This window comes from Clarias gariepinus, chromosome 14, assembly GCF_024256425.1.
Source record: "Clarias gariepinus isolate MV-2021 ecotype Netherlands chromosome 14, CGAR_prim_01v2, whole genome shotgun sequence".
In the NCBI taxonomy this organism is placed as follows: domain Eukaryota; kingdom Metazoa; phylum Chordata; class Actinopteri; order Siluriformes; family Clariidae; genus Clarias; species Clarias gariepinus.
Window position 1 is genome coordinate 24,651,007 of NC_071113.1, and position 23,994 is coordinate 24,675,000.

A 23,994-nucleotide genomic window follows, 5' to 3' on the forward strand; every position below is an offset into this window, starting at 1 on the left:
CTGAAGGGTTTTTTTTCCCCCTCAGTGTGTCAGAGGTATTGTGCTGAATCCTAACTCGTGGGCATATGCATTACCGAGGTGTACACAAGCTGCAAGTAACTTAACTTTCTTAGACAAAATGAGAACAAGAATGTTTTTTTTTTATTATTATTTAATAAAAAAAAAAAAAAAAAGACATAATACATAATAAAATCCAACAACATGTTCATTCCTAAAAAAAATTCAAGCTAAAACAACTCGGATCAGGTTTTCTGCTATACATGATGGCACGCTTTCTGTTTCACCCGGTTTCAGTGTCTGTAGTTTTAAATACCCCGAATGCATTTTCTTAGTCAACCAGAACACAGGGATGAGAGATGTCAATGTCTGGGAACTAATAACTCAGTTTGTCACCCATTTTCAGGCTTTTTCCACCCACATTTCTGACAAAAAAATAAATAAATGAAGGGAAACTTATTGAGGAGTGTACGATCCTGATGCCATCCTTAATATTTAGCAAGTAAAAACGTAAAACCCAAATAAGAGCCGACGAAGACTCAATCTCTTAGAAATTATCCGCTAAGCACTAATCACTAACTTCTTAATCAGAATCGACTTTTTTGGTCAGGAATGTACAACATATAGGGAATTTGTCTTGGGTAGAATGGCTTAGAATGGCAGAGCTAGGAAGAGTTGAGCAGACCTGTAAGAGGGGGGCGGGGGGAAGGGGGAGTCTCTTAATATATGAGGTCACATTAGGGAAAAATCGCATTGGCTTCAAAGGGAGAACATGCACTCTACGCATACAGAAGGTGCAAGGCGAAGGTGCAAACTACTAAGCCTGTGTTGTGTTATTGAAATCTTTCCATTTTAAAAGTAAAAGCAATAAAATAATGACATTATATAAATCACATGACTTACCCACTGCCTTCAACTGTGGCCTCTTTCAAATGTATGTAACAGGCAGGAAATATGCCCTGCAGACATCAAATAGATTTTGGTATTATATCCACAACTATTCAATACAACCAAACCGATGATCAAAAACATTATTAGGGCTAGAATGACTCATGGAATCTAGGCACTTGACTGAGGCTCGAGCTCTTCCACTAAACTAATAACTCATCTCTTAAGCCCAGACCTCCTCATAAAATCAGCTCACCTTTTTCGAGCGCCTCCTCAGCCGGTGTCCCCTGTACCATCCTGCGCGACAAGATGTAATACATTACTGATATTGTAAACAGCTCTGATTGCATTACTCTGACAATATGCATCTCATTACCAGCGTGAAAACTCTCATTCCTACACACAAGTGAACGCTCGGATTTCCCCGTATCCGGGGGATGTGTTTAATAAATCACCGCATGACACGATCTCTGAGGGTCTGAACGAAACATTCGAAGGTAATGATTTTTTTTTTACAAATTGGATGTGCTCGGGGCCAAGCATGCTTATGCGCAACAACTGAATAATGCTTGGATGGAAGGAGATTGTATTTGACAAAAAAAAATAATAATAATGAATACGCTTGAGGAGTAATTACTAAAAACATCAAGCATTGCAAAATATGGAGGCTGCTCATGGAATGTGACTGACTCCGGTCTTGCATGCCGTGATGCAGTCAAGGCATTACTCCCTCTGACAAAGAAATACGGCTCCATTTTCCCAGAATGCCACTGGTGTCAAACCCGAGAGAATCCATCACAGGCATACGGGAGAAGTATGTGCGTGCGAGTGTAAAACTCACCTTCATGCGTCTCCAGTATGTGTACTGTGTCCCCAATTTGCAGTGAAAGCTCCTCCTCACTGCGAGCATCATAGTTATAAATCGCTAGACAGAGAAAAAATAAAAAGAATAAAAATAAGTACACGTCAATGGAACACCAGCACTTCAGGCAGGCAGAATGTCAAGAAGTCGAGTGGGTATCATCGTAATTCTTCTATACACAAAAAATGGTGTTTCATACAGACCAGGGTACATGTAATGTAGCTGAGAGAAACACAGAGCTGCAGAAATACAAAATGTACAATAAATATTTATGACGTTATGACATCACATACTAACCAGACAGGACAATCAAGTGTATAAGTTGGGAGAGATGCTATTTACTGGGTTGACAACTCTGCCTCGATTGATATCTTTCAAATCTGATGCATTCATTAGATTAAATGACTTGATATAAAATTTTCTTTTTTTATGCAATGCATGGTATTTATGCAAAATACTACTGCACCATGACCTAGTGTTGCACAGTACAGCATACTAAAAATGCTTTGTGTCACTAGACTTTCGAAAACGGTACATTCATACCAGTACACAAATATTTTGACACGGCTGTGCATGTGCTTAGTGATGGCTGATGAAGCTAGATTTATCACTTGTCTTCTGTTTCAAAATGGACAATGTGCAAGGTCTTACACGGAAGTAGACAGAGAAACAAGTACAACTGAAGATGTTTTTACAATTAAAATCTGTTGAGACAGTTAGGGAGCGTCGAAAAGTGCATAACCTGGGCAACGGCGTCCTACAAAGCTTAAAGTCGTCTAATTCACAGGTTATGTAATGTTCTGCAGTGTTAAAATACAGTGTGGATACCGTCTTTTATAACCAATGTACTTTATTTATGTATTTTATATACACTTTATTTAATGCAGGAACAGTTTTTGTTGCTGTATTATTGTCTAAAAAAGCGAGGCTACAAAGCACTTCAGTAAAACTACCTAAAAAGGTTGCTACACAGTTCAGAAACATTGATGCAGAAACTAGTGATTTTCTTGATTTATTCAAATGAAAGTTTTAATGTGACTTTAATTCACAGGTTCTGCAGTGCAGTGGATACCGCCTTTTATAGCATCTATTTACTGTATACTTTAGGTTTCCCCTGTGTCACCAGAGCAGCTCAGGCCCCTCGTACTGTAGCCTGACTACACAAGACCTCTGGGGGTGTGCTGTGGTGTCTGGCACCGGAACATTAGGAGTGAATCCTTTAGGTGCTGTGGGTTGAGGGAATTGTTTGTCTGGTGCATTCCATGGATGCCCGGTTGGATTGGGATCTGGGGAATTTGAAGGCCAGATCAGCAACCTTGGGCTCTTTGCCTACTAAGCCACAATTGTGCTGCATTAGCTTTTCTTTGGTATCTGATCAGACAGGCTGGCCTTTGGTCTCCGTGACCATGGGCGAGCCTTGGGCGAACATGATCCTCCCACCAGTTTGCTGGTATATATACCATAATTTATGAATCAATGTTCTTCGATTTGATGAGGTCTCATAGGCACGCAAATGCATTTATTACCAGAATTTGATAAAAAAAAATTTAAACAGAAGTCTGGCTCTAAAAGCATCAAAGTCAATAATGGTATCGGTATTGAGACAGAACATTCTGGTATTGTGACAACACTACACTGAGCTCATAAAAATATACGAACACACCACTAAACAGCTTGAAACCCATTCATTCACCTACCTACACTTATTCAATATATATTTTAATAATAATAAAAAAAAAATAAAGATCATAAATGAAAACTATTTTTTAAATAAACAATTAGTTTAAATACACATCGATTTAAATAATAATGCATTAAAAGAACAAGTGATCCATTTAGTTTTCGATTTATCTTAAATTATATTTATTTTATTGACTCTTGGCTAGCTTCTGTCAAGCCAAACAGAAAATCCTAGATAGCAGAATATCTATCTTACATGCAAAGACTATGAAAAAATAAAATAAAATGATATGATGGCACTAAATTTTATGTGGTAAAGTGAGTAAGAAAGTAAGTTCAGACCAAGCCTTAGTGTTCACTCGACATACAGTATAACCCTAAAGAGTGAGCGTGATGAGCCTTTACACTGTACTGTAAAATCTTCAACATCGCAACTTTTTCTGCCTCGGAAAACAAAACCGTAAACCTCGGCATCATAATCTTAGACAATGCGGAGAACAAAATTAAATTTAATAATAATCTAACCTTTCTGAACAGCCTGTACAATCAGATACACTCCAGGGAGAAAAGTGTCTTATCAGTAGAAAAAAAGACTTCAGGCAGCACTTTATCTCTGAAGTAAAATTAACTGGCATGGACCTTTCAGATGAACGCTGATAAACATAAATATTTTATAAATACTGATGAGGAACTAAGTAAGCAGAAAATACAACACCATCCACAAGTTAAAGTTTGGTTTGTGTTGTGAATCGCTGACTCAGTGTGCGCTAGTCATGAGCTCACGTCTCTTAGACCAGCGGTTTTTGTGTCCTCACCACGTGTGAAAGCAGTTTATGGAGCAGTTTTGCGAATAAAACAATGAACATTCTTATTAAATACATTTTTATCTTTGCCTTTTCTCGTTCTGTCTCCAGTCATTAAACCCTTTTTTTGGTTTGCATTCAGCTCAGGCAGTCACACTGAGCAGCTTAACATTGTCAACGAGGTGTCCTACACGGACTAGGAGAGGACCTTAAGTGTCAAAGATATCTGGAAAGAAGGTGGCAAAGAGCAAAATGGAGACCCTTAAGACAGGTATGTTGACTTACCGGCCAATTGGGTAGAATCTATATTTTAACTGCTATGCACTACTTTTGTCAGCTACCGTTAGACCCTTAATTAGTGCGCAGTTTCTGTCCATAGGGCAGCTTGGAAAGCTGCAACCTAGCACTGACTCTGATGTGTATTAAAATAAAATGACCCTCACCAGGACTCCAATTCCTAATAGACGCCCATCAATGTCTCCCTCTCTCTTCCACACACACACACCAGGGAACTGCTGTATTACACTTCCCTGAGCTCAGGGCTCTTCAAGTCCAGTCTGAAAGAGTCTTGGCCCAACACAGTTTGGTGATTCTTCTGCTTAAACACAGCTGATTGAACTAATCTGTTAATTTCCAGGTTCAGTGGGTATGTTTAGCTTCCGGGAATTACAAACCATGCTGCCCTCCAGGACTGGTTTTGAAGACCCCTGCCCTAGCTTATAATTTACTTTCTACCTGTACACCCCCCCCCCCCTCCCCAGGCCTTCTTGACCATCAATGCAAAGCCGCCACACAGCTGCAAGACTTCTTTTCATCCTCCCAAAGTACTCTCACGACACCTCATGGGTGCGTTTCCTCACCTGACATGACCTGCAGCTGCCCGTATCAGATTTAAACCACAAAGCACAAATTATTACCTGCAAAGCCTCACCTACCATGAAGACACTTATTAATCCAGGCTGCTTGGAAACACCAAGCACGACTCAACCTTGTTCACTGGCACAAGGAAGACTTGCATCACCCTGGCATCCAGGTGGAGCAACGAACTTCCTGTGGCTTTCCAAACAATGAGTCAAGTCTGCCTTCAAATGAAGACTGAAGCTACACCTCTTAATTAAACATCTAAAAAAGGAGCATTTATGATAAGAACAAATGCAGGAAGAGTTTTGCTGCTGTATTATTGTCTAAAAGGGTTTTAGCTTAATAAATACTTCAAAGCGAGGCTACAAAGTATTTGGGTTAAAATCTGAAAAGCTGCTACACAGTTCAGAAACGTTGATTCTAGTGATTTTCTTGATTTATTAAAATCAAAGCTTTAATCTGACTTTAAATGTTCTAATTATGATTGGACATGTTCATACATAATCGATTTATTAAATCATATAAAAATGATGTTTAAAACTGTAAACCAACATAAAGGAAAGCTTTATACATTTTACAGAAATAAACCTCTCTTGTAATCCAACTGCTATGGACGGCACTGTTAATATTCTTTTAATGTATATTCCAATAAATAAAAACAATTTCTAAACTGCATTATGTAATAACATATAAAAAAATGAAATAATAATCAATTGGTAATAAAGTTCACCAAGGCACCAGCGTAAACTGATCGCATTATTGATTGTGGAATCCACCAATGACTTGAAGATATTTAAACCTTCAGTTACACTCAAATCATACAGCTTTACATACAAAAGTGGTGAATATATGGCAGGAATAACTGATAAAACAGTTATAGTGACAGTTTAATAAGGTAATAGCTGAAGTTGTGTACAAATCTATGTGTCTAGGATTTATTTTATCCCTGTATTTAATCATCAGAGCTACAGTCACAAGCCAACACCCGCCTTAAACACACACACGAATAAAGGCAGGATATAGACATTGTACTGAGATATAACATTAGATGAGTGATGACACCTTTACAATAGCACTCAGAGTAACCTTTAGCCCCACAAACACAAACTTTGCTGGTTTTATTTACTCACACGGAGTTAGATCTCTATTAAAGGGCAGAGAACAGCAGATGGAAACAAGCTCAGTCAGCAAGTGCTGAAGACAATAAACTGTACACCAGCGATGTGAAATTACAAACAATAAATTCCAGTCAAGCACTGAAAAATACTCAACAACCCATCATCAATAACACTCAAGGCGCTTTCACATTAGATTTGCACCGTGCTCAGAACGATAGGACTGCTCACTACTCCCCCGCTGGCCAGCGGTCACATTGTTTTTGGTGTCTGTTTGCGTAATTTAAACTCTCCGGTACAGCAGGTGGCAGTGTGCACACATCGTTTGTAAGCGACCATTAAACACAATAGAAGAAGAGGATAGGGAGGCCAACTTTCGATGTTAATATCATGGGAAAAAGGTGTCGCTTTCACGTGCCTTTCTACTTTATCAGTGATGTCCGTAGGTCAGAAGTCAAATTGCCTTAACTGAACAAACTCTTTAAAATATAAAAGGGCATTTGCAGAAAATAAACAATATTTCGTCTTTTTCAAATTCTTGTACAGGTCGTCACCAAACATCCGAGTTAAGAATTTCCGCAGATACAAACAGAGCATGGTTCACATCTAACATTCGTAGAAGTTTCGCGGAAGTAGCTCACGTGTATTGTACAACAATAGACAGTACAGTGCACCAGATAGTAATATTTACAATTATATACAATATTTTTAGTGTGTAAGGAATGTATCAAAAGTCTATAGTCTAAAAAGTATATTGTGTGCGTGAGAGAAAGGGTGAGTGAGTGAGAAAAAGTCGTCCTACACAATAACCCCCTCCTACTCCTCTCCTATCAGGGTTGATTCTTTTTAAAGGTAAAGTCCAAATTAATTAGCTTTATTTTTATGTAATATTTTCTATTATTATTTTTATATGGATATTTTTGGAATGTGGAACAAATCATTGGATTTCTTCATTATTTCTTATGGGGAAATTCGCTCTGGGAAAATATGGCGCCCGGGATTCCAATTGTGAGTTAAAGGGGGGTGGGGGGGACATTTCACGACAAGATTTATTTCCTTACATGATGGGAAAGGGGACAGATTCAGTCAAGTGAATAGGTGTGCTTTACATCGTGCATCTGTGTCAATGGCATACAAGACTTAATCCCAGCCTAACGAACAAATCTGACTTACAAACGTGCTCCTGGAACGTAACTTGTTCTTAAGTAGAGGACTGTATTTTGTAAGAATACCACCACTTTTTATTTTGAATCTATGGGCGGTTGGCACAATACAAAAACTTTTTTTTACAATATTAATTACAAAGTGTTTCTTTGCTTATTAGCAACATTTTTATAATTTATTACTTTTAAACTTGTAGCTCTTGGAGACAAATCAGACAGTATAATTTAGTGCTACAAAATCGACTTGAAAAATGCCACACAATCCCAGCATCCAATTATATTGATTAATGCATAAAAAAAAAATTGTCTATATAAATGATTATTAAATCTGTGCAGAGTAAAGTGATATCTTTCTGGCACTCTGGCTGCGCCCTTGTACCTACGACCTCATCACAACCGTGTTGATATTCAGCACAACAGCACTCCCTCTAGTGTGATCTTGCTTAATTTGAACAGTGCAATACATTCCGACAGGCCCATCAGGAGTGCACGCTCGATTTTTCAGCATGCAGAAGCCTGTAACATGGCAGTGAATAGGCCGAATCCATCACCCGGCTGACTACTGCGTCCAGCAGGCAACACTGAAATCTAATCAGCGCGGTACACCACCACCACCGTGTCTCCATTCCAGCCAGCAGCTATCATTTGCTTTTGTTCTGCCGCTGTCCTGCTTCCTACTATTTATCCCGACGCATGCAGAGAGAGTGAAAGACACAAAGACAGACGGAGGGAGAGAAGAAGAGCGAGCAAGAAAACTTGAACAATAGAAAATGAAAATGACTTCGGTTTGGAAGGAAGAATGTGCCGAAAAGCACAAAAGGGTGACTGATACCAGAAAAAGCAGAGAGAGAGAGTTCCTTGCGGCTCTTCGGGAAGAATTTTCAACGCTTCAAGCCAATCGGATTTCTAATTGTGTGCAAAGCGATCCAGTATTGTTCATGAGACCTATGGTGATTAGCTGGAAAATAAAACTGGATAGAATAAAGCTACAGATCATAGTCTCATCATGGAAGCTCCGGAAAAAAGCAACATTTGCATTCATATCATGACCTTTCTTCTTTCCAATTAAAATCCAGGATAATGCAGAATGGACTCTCAATAAGCTCACAAAAAATAAAAACAGCTTTAAAATGTTGTTTCTTTGCTCTTACCATTAGAAACACTATATGAATTGCATTACAGAAAAGAGACAGGTTGAGCTTATGGAATAAAAAGATTACAGTATATCTGTGCCTAGAAGAATTTTAATATAAACCTATAATTAAAGAAGAGTCATATTGACTTTTTTTTTAGTTCAGATGTCAAAACCTTCTATTATTATACAGGACACACAAATCCCTATAGCGGTATAGAATTTTAATCTCGTACTGCTGTTTATAAACCTCTCAAAAGTAGCGAACTTATGTAATATAGCCCAGAAAGACAAACAGAAACTCTTTACCAGCACTATGAATGGGAAAAAAAAAAAAAGGATCCTGCATAATTAGTCGTAAGTGCTCGGCTTACTTTCACGTGTGCCCACGCGCCCGCAGCTGCCTCGTATTAGCTCAACTCAATAGTGATGTGATTAGAATTAAAAGTAAGGCTGGCAAAGAGGCTAATATCCAGCTCTAATCCATGTGTATATATGTGCAACAGGTTATTGAGAAGGAAAAGATGTGCAAAGGGAGACACACACAGAGAGAGAGAGAGAGAGAGAGAGAGAGAGAGAGAGAGAGAGAGGGAGAGAGCACACAAGAGCTAAGAGAAAGCAGAGAAAAGAGATAAAACGTTCGGCACCAACCGAGGAAACTGGAGAGGAATAAAAGACAGCAAAGAGAATGAATTTTAGAAACTGTGTGTGTGGGGGTGTGTGTGTGAGTGCATGTAGCAGTGTGAAGAGCTCCCTGAAGATTTGCCGCTCTCCCGAGTGGCCCTGTGCTGCCCAGTCTCCTCATTGTAAAGCAACATTTCTCCCTCCACAGTGGCTCTGAATGAAGACCGCATCGAGAAACCTGCAGGACTAAACCAGAGCTGCAGTCCCTGTAGCAGAGCCTGTCTCTTTAGCTCTCTTACAGACACACACATGCCCGCGCGCGCACACACACACAGCAGGAGGCTCAGTCAGTGGTCATAACTCTCCAAAAAGGCCACTGAAAAGCTCCAATAAGCCAATCTCACACACTCAATGACCCCTGCTGGCTTGAGGAGAAGCACTCCATCAGAATCCACTTAGAGCTTTATAAAGGCTGAACTTCACCTCATAATCGCCGCAATAATCAGAAATAATGTCAAGTGGAATAAAATCATTCCTAAAACCCGGACAGTCTGTTCGAAAGTGAACAAAAATAACTGCTAGAAACAACTCGCACACTTCAGGATATTTCACCTAGGAACCTAGGAGTTGTGAGATTGCTATGGTATCATACTGGTGTGTGTGTGTGTGTTCAGATCATCAAAACATACAAGAGGTATTAATAGCAAATCAACCATTGCATAGATCTGAGCTGAGCAAAAGCAATTCAGCATTGTGCACACAAGCTTGTATTATAAATGCAGCCTTGGCCCAAAAGCTCAATTTCACACGGATGAGCGTGTCAATCAAGCAAGGTTTTCACGAACAGGGAGAAAAAAATAATAAAAAATCAGAATAAATTTGACAAAATATTATAAAAATGAGCAGTGACGGCGTGCAGCGAGAGGCTGCCAGAATCTGCAAGGGATCACATACCGTCAGTCTTCCTCCAGTGGTTTTGAGCGATCGGACTCGGAAATGCGTCTTTAATCTATTCCTTAAATGAAAAACCCCAGCAAGGAAATGTCAAGGCGACATGAATCTAGACAAGTTTAATATAAGATTACAATAAGCCAAATACAAGAAAACCAATTTCTAGAAATGTTTTATTATTTCAAGTCTTTATTTTCTTGTTCTGTTGCAGATCATTTTGCTAATTTAAAGCTTTCTTTTTAGAAAGAGGCAAAAATACTGCCAATAAAACAAAAAAGTAAGACTTAGACATTTGAGTAAACTTTTAAAAGGAAAGGCCTTAAGGATTATATATTTGGTTAACAGCAATATAATATAAAAAAAATATTAGATAAATATGACTAGATTCGGTATATGGTCACTTGCTAAGATGTCTTTAGATACATTCCTGACATAATGTTAGACAGGATCTAAAACCCTCAGGTCTAGACACACCCGTCTGCGTCTCACATAACTTCACTCCGCAGACGGCTGAAATCCTACGACCTGACTCATCCTAGAACTAGTGCTACACCTAAGGACGATTCGAATTGGAAATCACGAAATAAATCGATGGCTCTTGTTAACAGCGGTGCTGCCATTTTTTCAGCTTGTAAACATCGTTTTAGGCATGCGCTTACTTATAATAAAGACAAAAATAAATACAGCATATAAAAATGTGACTTGTAATAAAATCCTAAAAAAAAAATTTAAAAAAAACGAAAATCTAAAACCAAAAACCAAAAGCTTAATAGCCAATAAAATGAAACACACAGAATAAAAAGAAATGGCAACTAAGTTGAGATATTAAGAAAACTAATGCTGCATTCTGATCGGCTCAGTTCAAAGGGAACTGCAACCGCTGTAGGGACCAAGTGAACAATGGTTGATCACTTCAACGAATGCAGACAAGCAAAATTACCCATCAGTCACTTGCTGGAGCGCAAAAAGTCACGGAGCTCCCACGAGACCAGGCAGTCATATCATGCACCTTCCATTATTACCAAATATAACATAATATCATTGATTATTGATGATAATTTAGAAAAAAAATAATGTAATGTATGTAATGTTAATATTACACAGGCTATTAATCAGCACAATCATAATCATAATCAATAATAATAATAATAATCTCTTTAGGAATCTTTGCGTCCATCTAGAAAATTTACAATTTATTCCCTATTTATACATATTTCTGTACATGTTCTGTACCGTATCATTTTTTTTGTCTCCATATATAAATCAGCATTTTATTTCAATAGTGTGAAATTTTCACACCAGCAACAACAGTTGCTTATGTTACCAGGGTAACGCCCACAGGAAGTGATGTCAGCATTGGTGACATTGCAGACTTTTGCTCATTTCCCAGACATTCCCTAAACAAGTACACCGTGAAATGGAATGCAGGACCAGACGAAGCGTGTTGCGGCGAGGGCGTGGTCAAGCGCTGCTGTGTGAAGGGCACGAGAGTGTCATAAATGAGAAGGAGAATAAGGGTGTGACTAATTGGTGAGAGAGAGACAAACAGACAGATGGTTGACTACATTCTAGATGTTTGTGGTCAGTTGAGACAGAAATGCTAAAACACTTTTGAGTGTTATTGATGTCCACCATCATAGTAAAGGTATTGCCACCACACTGTAATTCACCACAATCCAGTAAGCAGTAGTGTCTACATGGCAGCGCATTCAGAGTTAGTGAGACAACGTAAGTGATGACATCACCAACTAATGCATAATTACATTTGTTGGCAACTGATTTGACCGAATTATTCTCGACACATCTACCTACAACCCGAGTTCGTTCTACTGTTACAGACACGACGAGACAACATAAAATGTCTGGAATCTGGAAAAAACGCCCTGTGACTGCCCCAAAAAATAAAATAAAAAAACTAATTTTGTGTTTTAAACCAATTACACACTTAACTGCCATCAATTGCCGTCACCCTGCCGCTTACCTCTTGCCTGACCTGTGTGGGCTTTTTCACCCAAAAAAAAGAGCCTATACACAGGACCCAGCAGTAATTCCTTTTTAGTCTTCCCTCTAATGGGAGCTAATTAGAGGCTGTAATGCTGAGACACAGGTCTGAGAGTTTTTAATGGCCGCTGCAAGAAACGAAAGAGCGCACCGACTTCACAGAGCACCACAGGTCCCTGTTCCCACATTAAATCAATTACATTCGGTAATCCATCATGTTTATCTGTACAGCTGCTCAGATAGCGGTGCTGCAATTAACCTGGCATTTAACAGTACACAAAGCGAAGGAGCAACAAGGTGAGCGAGAGCGGGATGAGGATGGAGTGCAGGGATGCAAGGTGAAGGGAAAGTCAAAATCAAAGCCTTGTTCCGAGCCAGGCGGAGAGGTGGCTGCCAAAATCTCCGGCTGCGTTCTATTGAGCGTGTCCTTACACACTCAAACAGGCAGGCTGTGATATTACAGCTCGCTGTCAGAGCCAGAGTCGGGGACTCCAACAGAGGCATGCTTAGACTGAAGCAGCATCAAAGGAAAAGCTTGCTCCAGCATCCCGTATAAGCTTTAACATGACCTGGATACAGATCCAAAGAGTGGAGCCAGTGCATGCACACCCTGTGATTAACATCTTTCCCAAGAATAGAAGTGTGTGCATGGGAAGACGAACAGAATACTCAAGTTTAGATAAATGATGTGTGGTTTGTTTTTCAACTTCAAGAAAGCAAAACTTTTTTTTTTGCAACACCAAGTTAATTTCGTCAAGTTAATTTCGTACGAAAACCAGTGAGAATGAGAAAAATCTGAATCTTTTGAGCAGTTACGGTTTCCATGAGTCATGGGTGGAGCATCTGAGGCTGAGACTAGGTTTTGGTTAAAAGACATTTCACCATACCACCCTGGGTAATGATTGAATGCTTCTGGTTCACTTCCCAAACAACACTGGGTGCTTCCTTAAATCCGTGCCAAAACAAATATGTGAATCTGTCGAGCCATTGTGGCAAACCCACTTAAAAAAAAACAAAAAAAAACCTTACTAATGATTAAACAAATTCCAAAGTTTAAAAAAAAGTTTCATCTTGGCCGTGGTCTCGTCTGAATACAGCCTGAGGAACCTGAATGCAACAATTGAAATTTCTATACCTGTTCAGGCAAAGCACTCGATCAGAAGATTCCTCTTGTGGTTAACTAGAAGACATAACATGCCTAAAATGTCACTCTGGTCCGTTTATTTCTATAGGTGTATGAATGTGTGGTGGGTTGTATTAAGGAAATTACAAATGATTTTAATCAGTTTATCAGGCAAACAGCATTTCAATATCACAACAGACGCTGCTGTGGTAAACGCCTCGTCTACCCTAAATAAACAATTCCGCATGCTGAAGCGTCTTTGTGGGTTCTGTGTGAATTACAAAATTCGAGGGATGGCACAATTTGCTATTTTTTTAGTATGTGCAGTGAATTCGCAGGTCAAAACGCCTACTTACACTCCGCACAAGGCAAAATTAACTTTAGCTTCGTCTTCCGGGTCGTGCATCGCTCCTCGCTGGCTTTTCCATCCTGTGGTTTTTATACGTCTCTACTGATAAAACCGTGGATGCTGTCACCTCTGAGTAGTTAAACACCAATCTTTATGTTTCATCTCAAATAAATAGTTCAGTGCTGGAAGAAATCATTCCTAATGGCTTCACGCTCTCTGATGAATTACCCCCCACAATCCTGACGGACTGAAACAAAGCTACTCTTTATTTGCAGATTCGTCTTGTAATAGAACTTTAGGGCACAATTTGCCGTTATATGCAGAAAGGAGTTATTATGTTAATAACTCGTAAATCTAACGCTTTTACCCAGGCGGCATAAATCAATGTGCCTCAACTATGAGCTGTAAAAAGCGAATTATCGCAAACCGCGCTGTTATTCCGTTTCATCTTGTTTTATCTTAAGGCGGCTAATGAATAAGAACCAAATTTGTTATTATCATTTAAACTTCTTTTAGCGAGGAAGCGCTCGAGTAAATGAATCCCTAATAGAGTCGCGATGTCGGTAATATACATACGGCACAATTAACAGCTCGGAAACTGTAGGCGTTCGGTTGTAAATGCCACTAAAGATTAACAAAGGGAAGAAAAGAGGTCTGAACGCTGATCGATTTCTACCGACGAGAGGCCGAGAAAATCCTTTAGATAACAACTTTATCCGCGTTTCACAAGCAGAGCAATCACAGTTAGCGCCGATCACATGCTATAGATTCTGGTAGGATGAGTGTCTCTGTGTGTGTATGTGTGTGAGAGTGTGTGTGTGTGTGTGTGTGAGTAGAAGAGAGAGAGAGAAAGAAAAATAAATAATAAGTGATGTAAGATAAGATATAATGGTGCGGAAGGGATGGGGGTGTCAGAGGAAAGCTACACACCATCCTTCAAACACACAGGGTCAAGGTTCTAATGAATGGAGACTGGACAGTTTTCCCAGCTCAGGGCATTTAACGCCCACACCAGTAACAGGACCGGGCCTGCAGAGACACAACACAGCAGCTAATGGTGTCTTCTCGCTGCCACTGCCAGGAGTTCCTGCAAACGAGCCTGGAAAGCCAATTTCCACCCAAATCTAAGGCGATCGTTTATAAAACACGACATAAGGGCACGATCAAAACTTCTGTGACGTGTGTCTCGGTTATAAAGTTACATCCTTATTTATGGAAAACGTACAGAGTCAAATTAAATAAATAAAATTGTAAAATAAAAACATAAGTAAAAATATTTGTCCTTGTTAAACACTGAATGAATTTTAGCTTTAAATCAGATTAAGTCAATACATAAGAGGATTGTGGGACGGCTCAAGCTTAGCAGGAAAAATCGTCAGGATTCTGCAATCGCGCAGGAATGATCAGTCAGATTAGCATGAACTCAATTAACCTTGCGCGGTCCTTTACACATCCAAAAACAATATGAAGGCAGAAATCAATGGTGCACAGTGTTAATTTTATACACGCCTAGAATTCGGGTCTATCCTAAACCATGCATACTGCTTCATCACTTTAACAGGCTAATCAAACAACAGTCACACACCCTTTCAAATCCTACCTCTTAAAAGCTTTTTGAAGTTTTAAACATTATTCAGAAAAGACAATACTGAAACTGAACTGCCTGGTTCAACAACAACAGGACAAAAAAAAAAGAGAACAAAATCAAGGCCAAAACAGGATCAGAACAACAATCACACATGCACGCACGCACACACACACACACACACGTCTGCCAGATGATCAATCTTTAAATCTGACAGACTGAATCTGTTCACACTTTGTCATCATAAAGAAAAGCAGCAAGCATGTACAACAGAACAGAGACGATATTCGAGAGTTTCATTTCAGTAATGGATTTACAGAACTGAAAAAAAGTTCTCATGTTTTTAACACTCAGACAGATACGAGACTTCCCTGCATTTAGCATTAAATCTAAAAAGAAATTTTAAAACTATATTATAATTTTTTTTTAAATGAACACTTGTGCCAGAGATTTGGACAAAAACCGGCAACATCTTCATTACATTTTATTCAAACCATCACTGAGAGTGTTTACACGGATGCTAATATTTACATTTAGGCATTTGGCAGACGCTTTTATACAGAGCGACTTATTTTTATCTCATTACACATCTGAGCAGTTGAGGGTTAAGAGCCTTGCAACTTGTTCAAGGGTCCAACAGTGGCAACTTGGTGGTTGTGGGGTTTGAACCTGGGATCTTCTGAACCATAGTCCAATGACTTAACCACTAAGCTACCCCTGACCCCGTATATTTGACTAATAATGTGAGTAAATACACGTCATGTAAAAAACTCGATCTGACCCAATCCAGTGTGATCTGGTCTGATGAATAATTAATAAGAATGAGTAGGTTAATATTAGCCAACCTTCTCTCTCACCTGTCCTTACTTTCATCCACGGGGTCTCTGGTTGAGCACGAGGCTCTGATTGGCTTATAAAGGGCAGGATTTATCCGAAAAGATGGAAAGTCTAATCTAACCTCAATTTAACGGTTAGACGGTCCAAAAGTTCTTCAATGGAAAGCTGGAGAAAAATACTTCTCTTACATTTCCAGACTAAAAGCGTCCAAGCGGGCAGAACCGTTTTGCCCAGGTGAAAAAAAAATATATATATATATATTCTGACTAAAGTAAGGCATATCTTATCAGCTCAGCGTCCATGTAAACAGTTAATTATGAGCTCTATTCGGGATAATTTAAATCAGATTAAAGGGAAATTGTCCATGCAAGTATAGCGACTGCAAGCTGCTAACTAAGGCCTGGTCCACATCTGAATAGACGTTTCTGAAAATGTACTTCTAGCTCCGGGTTTTTGGCTCCTCATTCCCCCCCCCCCCCCCAACACAAAAATGCAAAAATACGACTTGAAAGCGCACATAAAGAAGATCAGACAGTAGGCTATAAACTGTTGTGTCAAACAGAGCAAGAATAATGATAAGTGCTGAAGTTCTGAAGTGGGGAAAATCAGTAAGATCCAAGATACAAAGAACTTCATTAATCCCGGAGTGACACTGCTTGATGGCCACATGTCCAGAAGTTCACTCATCCATCTTCAATACCTGCTTTATCACCCTCTGGGCTACGACTGCGAAAAAGTTCTTGAATGGAGAAAAGGTAAAAAAAAAAGTGATACTATATATTCTGAATCTCCTGAGCTAGACAGCACCGGTGTGGTGTGTGTGGACTGTGCACAGTCTTGCCATTGTGAGCATTGATCGGTGGTGCACAGATGCGGGTGATGCAGCCGTGCCTCTGAATCATTATCTGTTAGCATTCAATGCAACGACGTACAAAAAGACCTCCGAAAGTCTCGAACTATATTAAGTTCTTTTTAAATCCAATGACAATTTTAAAAATTTAAATATATAAACATCTCTTGTCCATGAACTAAATATTCAGCATCTGTGATGATGATGATGATGGCGAGGCTGCATCAGTCACTCATCTCCTTTATTCTTTCACACACAAGCCTTGTGTATCTTCCTACAACAGGCACAGACAGCTAATGTCATGATGCGCCGCTCTGGCTGCTAAACACACAGCTGTATGATTGGGCATGGTGTGGCGCCATGCGCGTTTATCCGCAGTCACACATGCACACGCACAGCTCTCCTCAGTGATGTCAGCGCTTGTCAGGGCTGCAGAGGCGTCATTAATCTTAGTCACTCGCTCTTATCGCTGACATTCTCGATGGTGCCCTGACATTTCTCAGAGCATCAGTGGTGGACTGGTTAACTTCTTGCTCTTGGTGATTGTTGTGCAAATTAGATTTAGGGGTCAGCATTAGGTATGCATTAGTTAGAGTCACGGCAGAACACAAGTTTTATAGCTTTTATATCTTAAGCGATTTAACTTGCGTATATACACACAAACATGCTTGAGTGTGTGTACTGTATGTATATACTGTTTGATTTTATTCATATATACATACGCCACACGCACGCGCAAACATGCACGCGCACACACACATACGTATACACATACGTATACACACAGACACACACAGCCATGCTGATATTTAGTACAACAGTAAAACCTTAAATGTGATGATATTTTTAAAGAACAGTTCCGGAAACCCCTTACCAGCGTTTTTCAATTTGTTGTGCACTGGGCTGTTCATTTTGTCTCACACACACACACACAAAGTAGATTTTGACCAAGAAATGATGAGAGGCCTTTCATTCATATATAAATATATTTATCTCCGCATCCCGTGTGTTCTAATAACCGCTAATTATACTAAATGACAGTTACCAATATGAGTGGAATTAGGTCAGTATGGTCAGACATACACATAAGAGCAGAAGGGCAACTGCCCGCTGTAAACCACATACAAGATCAGTCACGAATACACTTTCAGCAAGAAATGACATCTGACAATATCAGATCATGTCGATGACCGCTTTGTCTCTTTATAATTGATTCCAAGTCGGCCACCGAGTGGCACAGCAGTAAAGTGCTCGCTGCATCACCTGGAGTTCGCGTGTTCTAACTGCCTCCCGTAGCAGGGGGATTGGTCGAGCTGAACCATACAAAAATAGCGAGCTGTTACTGCATGGCTGTATCCCAAATCACCCTTCAACGCCTGATCAAGGGCACTTCTTGGTGTGTGGAACAAGGGATTGTATAGCCTAGTGCACAACAGTGTTGGTGGAACTGTTGAATAAAAGCAATATCACACTCGAGGTTTTGCTGTTATACTGAATATCAGCACGGCTATATCGCACTGCCTTCCCATGTAATACTGCTGAAAAATCTGAAAATTAAAATTCATACTAAAATCAGGATATTTATAAAATCTTATAGAATCATATAAGAAATCATATCAGTACCTCGGTATTGTGATAATATCTTATCGGTTGGTTTCTAGTGATTCTCATCCTCAGTAACAAGTGAATAAAAATGAGGATGAGAAGCTCACTACGATGAAGAGTGTGGATTTACGAACAGCCACTTGCTTCCTACAAAAACATTAAATAAATACACAGGCAAACAGAAGAAACAGGAAAAAAAAAGTTCATTAAACAAAAACTTTACACTGCACACAAAACAACGCAAGTGATTTTTAAAAACAATACCCCAAAATCACAGCAACCTCTTACTTTATGTCACACGCTAACATTCTAAAGATATTTCCTTGCGCTCTCCCACCTGCCATTTCATCATGATAGAAATGAATAATTAAATTGTAATCTTCTACTTAAGAAAGAACTTCAGTTATGATGTACTTAAATAAACTCTCACACACACACGTCAATATTATTTATAAAGATTATTTAGATGATTATGCCTCTTTTATTGTTTTTTCCTATTTGAATGTTCATGTTTATTACGTAATGATCTATGAGCCTTCCCTGAAAGCTATTAAATCTCCCGGATTCGATTGTACAGCCTGCAGTAACATTACTGAGACAAAACTGAAGACTTTATGCAAATATGATTTCTATACAGCCCCTGCACGCATAAACGAAAAACACTTATCTGTCAGTATTTAAAGTTTTTTTTAAAGGTAAAGTGCAGGCTAATTTGTTTTCTTTTTACTTTATATTTTGTATTTATTATTTTTATGCATTTATTTTTTTGGGCTGTGGAAGGAATAATTTGAGTTTTTATTATTTCTTATGAGAAAATTGCTTTGATTTACAAGTGTTTTGGAATACAAGCCTGCCTCCGGAACGAATTATGCTCGTAATCCAAAGGTGCACTAAATAAACGTTTATCATTCATGTGCTTATTTGCCCCCCCCCCCCCCTTTTAAGAAACTAAAAATTAGAGGTTCTAAGTATAAAACTGGCCAATGATGACCAATGAAGTGGCTGGACAGCATCTTGTGCAAAGACTTTACGTTAAAACTGCCTGTATAAAGACGCATATATTGGTGTATGAAATGTAGGAAAATATATGTTATACATCTAAGTCTTTTATATAATCTTAAATGTGTTGGCAAAATCCTTTTTTTTTTAAAAAAAAAAAAGGTCAATGTGACCAGAAGTATAGCCTCATCACAACCTCAAGAGGTACACTCTGAACTATTTACATATTTTCATCCTCTGTGGTAGAAGTGAATTATTGTAACAAAATTGGGAGGAAATTTAACATTAAAAAGGGATTTATAAAACCGTAATACTCATAAAACCGCAATTTTAATTGAATCGGCACCGAGGTATCGTGATTATCAGGAGGTGACTGATGATTCCCATCCTTACTGTCCATCATCAGAAGAAATCATTTCCCATCTCCACCTTCTCATCTTGTCTCAGCAGCGACAATATATAAAGAGGCTAATGCACGAGTTGTATTATTATTTATTGAAGCTAACATACCGTCACAAAATTGCTAAATTTTCTCCTTGAAGTGTTCTATCACACCCAAAGCACAATGCCAATCGATAAATAACTTCCCCTAAATGAGTGCCGGTTCCTGTGTGTGTAGAACACCATGCGATTACACCCGCTCTCTCTCTCTTTACACCTTCTTCTCATGGGGCAGCCTCAGTGTTAGACTCACTTCCTTAGGACACGTTAAAAAAAAATCTAAATCCGTTTCCCGCAGAACTCTCTAATCCTGTCCATACACACGCACAGCCATAATATTACTATCACACAACCCAAACATTTCCCACTAATTCCCAGATTACAGAATTCAATGCTGGAAATCAATTACAGCATGACAAACCTCCCAATGCTCCTGAGGTGTACTGTATAAACTAAACCTGTGTCAATCTTTGTCCAACAGTGCTGTCATACAGGCGCTTGGTCATATTTACAACTTACACAGCCTGAAACAGGAGACAATGCATTTAGTAATTATGGCGAAAAATCTATTGCTTAGTCGTGCTGCATGTATGTGTGCGAAATGACGTCTGACACAAATGACACACACACACACACACACACACTTACCAAAATGAGTGCAGCTCGCCTATGAACTATGAAGTAACTTCCAATTTTACAATTATATTGTATATACACACGCAGACATTATATATATATATATATATATATATATATATACAGTGGTGTGAAAAACTATTTGCCCCCTTCCTGATTTCTTATTCTTTTGCATGTTTGTCACACTTAAAAGTTTCTGATCATCAAACACATTTAACTATTAGTCAAAGATAACACAAGTAAACACAAAATGCAGTTTTTAAATGATGGTTTTTATTATTTAGGGAGAAAAAAAATCCAAACTTACATGGCCCTGTGTGAAAAAGTAATTGCCCCCTGAACCTAATAACTGATTGGGCCACCCTTAGCAGCAATAACTGCAATCAAGTGTTTGCGATAACTTGCAACAAGTCTTTTACAGCGCTCTGGAGGAATTTTGGCCCACTCATCTTTGCAGAATTGTTGTAATTCAGCTTTATTTGAGAGTTTTCTAGCATGAACCGCCTTTTTAAGGTCATGCCACAACATCTCAATAGGATTCAGGTCAGGACTTTGACTGGGCCACTCCAAAGTCTTTATTTTGTTTTTCTTCAGCCATTCAGAGGTGGATTTGCTGGTGTGTTATGGGTCATTGTCCTGCTGCAGCACCCAAGATCGCTTCAGCTTGAATTGACGAACAGATGGCCGGACATTCTCCTTCAGGATTTTTTGGTAGACAGTAGAATTCATGGTTCCATCTATCACAGCAAGCCTTCCAGGTCCTGAAGCAGCAAAACAACCCCAGACCATCACACTACCACCCCCATATTTTACTGTTGGTATGGTGTTCTTTTTCTGAAATGCTGTTACTTTTACGCCAGATGTAACGGGACACGCACCTTCCAAAAAGTTAAACTTTTGTCTCGTCGGTCCACAAGGTATTTTCCCCAAAGTCTTGGCAATCATTGAGATGTTTTTTAGCAAAATTGAGACGAGCCTTGATGTTCTTTTTGCTTAAGTGGTATGCGCCTTGGAAATCTGCCATGCAGGCCGTTTTTGCCCAGTCTCTTTCTTTTGGTGGAGTCGTGAACACTGACCTTAATTGAGGCAAGTGAGACCTGCAGTTCTTTAGATGTTGTCCTGGGGTCTTTTGTGGCCTCTCGGATGAGTTGTCTCTGCGCTCTTGGGGTAATTTTGGTCGGCTGGCCACTCCTGGGAAGGTTCACCACTGTTCCATGTTTTTGCCATTTGTGGATGATGGCTCTCACTGTGGTTCGCTGGAGTCCCAAGGCTTTGGAAATGGCTTTATAACCTTTACCAGCCTGATAGATCTCAATTACTTTTGTTCTCATTTTTTTCTGAATTTCTTTGGATCTTGGCATAATGTCTAGCTTTTGAGGTGCTTTTGGTCTACTTCTCTTTGTCAGGGAAGTGATTTTTTAAGTGATTTTTTGATTGAAACAGGTGTGGCAGTAATCAGGCCTGGGGGTGACTACAGAAATTGAACTTTTAACTGTGATAAACCACAGTTAAGTTATTTTTTAACAAGGGGGGGCAATTACTTTTTCACACAGGGCCATGTAGATTTGGAGTTTTTTTTCTCCCTTAATAACATAATCTTCATTTAAAAACTGCATTTTGTGTTCAATTATGTTATCTTTGACTAATAGTTAATGGTTTTTGATGAGCAGAAACATTTAAGTGTGACAAACATGCAAAAGAATAAGAAATTAGGAAGGGGGCAAATAGTTTTTCACACCACTGTATATATACACACACTGTGTGTATATACAACATATAAGAATTGGAAGAAACAGTTCCAATTCCAAACTTTTTCTCTGCAGCAACAGGCCTAAAATCGAGCTTTTACATAGTGACAATTATCCCCCCCAATAAAATGGCCAATTTTGTAGCCAATCTCCGAAAGTAATCGCAATCGGACAATAGCATTCAGCAATTTTCATTAATGAGTGCAGTAGAAAGAGCTGAGTAATTGCATTTGTAATTGTAGTTCCAAGTGGTCAGTTTTTTCCTGATGAACCATACCGGTGAAACAAAGTCCAAAATACAAACATCAGGAGATGGAAGAGCTACTGTAGCACAAACTGCTGAAAAGTTACCTTTGACCATGTCCAAAAAAAAAAAAAAAAGTGTCAGGGCATCATGTTGTGCTGTGTATGAGACCATGTACCCACACGGCAGTAAGAATGCCCATTCTAACACCGTCCACTCACATCTTGATCATCAGCAGCTTTTTCCTATTAATGGACATAATTGGCCACTGTGTCCACTGTGTGAGGACAAACCTACCTAGGAGAGGAGACTTTAATAAAGTCTCTTTAATCATACAGTACACTCTCCCTTACACTATCCCATGAATAAAAAGATGCCATGAATTAGAGAGAAAAATGTACAGATAAAAATCTTAAAATCATATAAGAGCTCTGCTACGTCAAAAGCAACATCCAAATTCTCACACTACTAAGCCAATACTACGAATATAAGCATCTTTTGCTTCCGTTACAGTGAAAGAGCTAAACCAAAAAAGGAAGAGATCGTGAAACTGCACGTAGGTTCAAAGGACAAATTCAGGGCCAGATCACTATCAGGCATGTAATCATATTTCTTCACGCCTTAAAAGTGAAACCCTACCCTACATCTGGACACCGAGACAGAAGACCTGGAAGAAGTGGGAGGGGGATGGTGTGAACGGGGCGGGGGTGCGGTGGGGTGGGGGTCGAGCAACAGAGAGACAGGGACCGCTTTGAGATGAGTGAACAAAGCTCACCTTCAGCAGCAGAGAAATGTGGGCCAGCGAAAAAGAGGAAGCAGCTCAGTGTGTAAGCCACAGCCTTCACTGCAAAACCCTGCACAAACTTCCACCTTTCTCATGTTTCAATATAAACAAGGCTGGTCATCTACACACACATTTAACTTCACACAAGACCCAAGACTGAGCTGAATCCTGTTCCACTGCATGATTTCGGTCCATTTCTGCCTCTTCCTAAAACATAAATCAAGTATTAAAAGCTCATCAGTCTTTCCAAGATGTTAAGTGCGGGGATAGTCATCAATCGACAACTCGACAAAGGTATTGTGTTCACACCAAAAAAAAAATGACCTTCAGAAAATTAACATGTTTGTTGCAATATCCTTCCTGACCGTCCAAAGCGGGAAGGATGCAGTAGGGTCTTTAAACACTAGCGGAAAGACAATTACAATGCCGAGGCGCTGTCTCAGACAGCAGGAATAAATAGCTGCAGTTTCTTGAGAATCTAATTAAGTGCAAAAGTATGTCTACCCTTCCTTGAACATTAGAAGTTACCAGTCATATAGACTTCAAGGGTATGTTAACATCCTATTTGACATAACTCTCTGAAACATGAACTGTCCCACGAGCATTATGTAAGAGTGAGAGCGTTTTAACCGACCCACCCGACGACAAGAAGTAAACCCAATAAAGCTGTGTTTTGAAATATAGGCGTGGTTTTTTGTGTGTATATATATATATCA

At 39.3% G+C, this 23,994-nt stretch overlaps 1 protein-coding gene across 2 annotated transcripts in view; it reads right to left on the reverse strand.

Annotated features, from left to right (window-relative positions):
* Positions 1-23,994, reverse strand: part of dock1 (dedicator of cytokinesis 1) — a 272,932-nt gene that overhangs the window by 233,688 nt on the left and 15,250 nt on the right. For both annotated transcript variants that reach the window (XM_053511045.1, XM_053511044.1), the window contains exons 2-4: positions 1,727-1,810; positions 1,142-1,182; positions 901-956 (exon numbers count right to left, since the gene is read on the reverse strand). In XM_053511045.1, the coding sequence (XP_053367020.1) occupies positions 901-956; positions 1,142-1,182; positions 1,727-1,810 (181 nt within the window). The remainder of the gene's footprint in view (positions 1-900; positions 957-1,141; positions 1,183-1,726; positions 1,811-23,994) is intronic.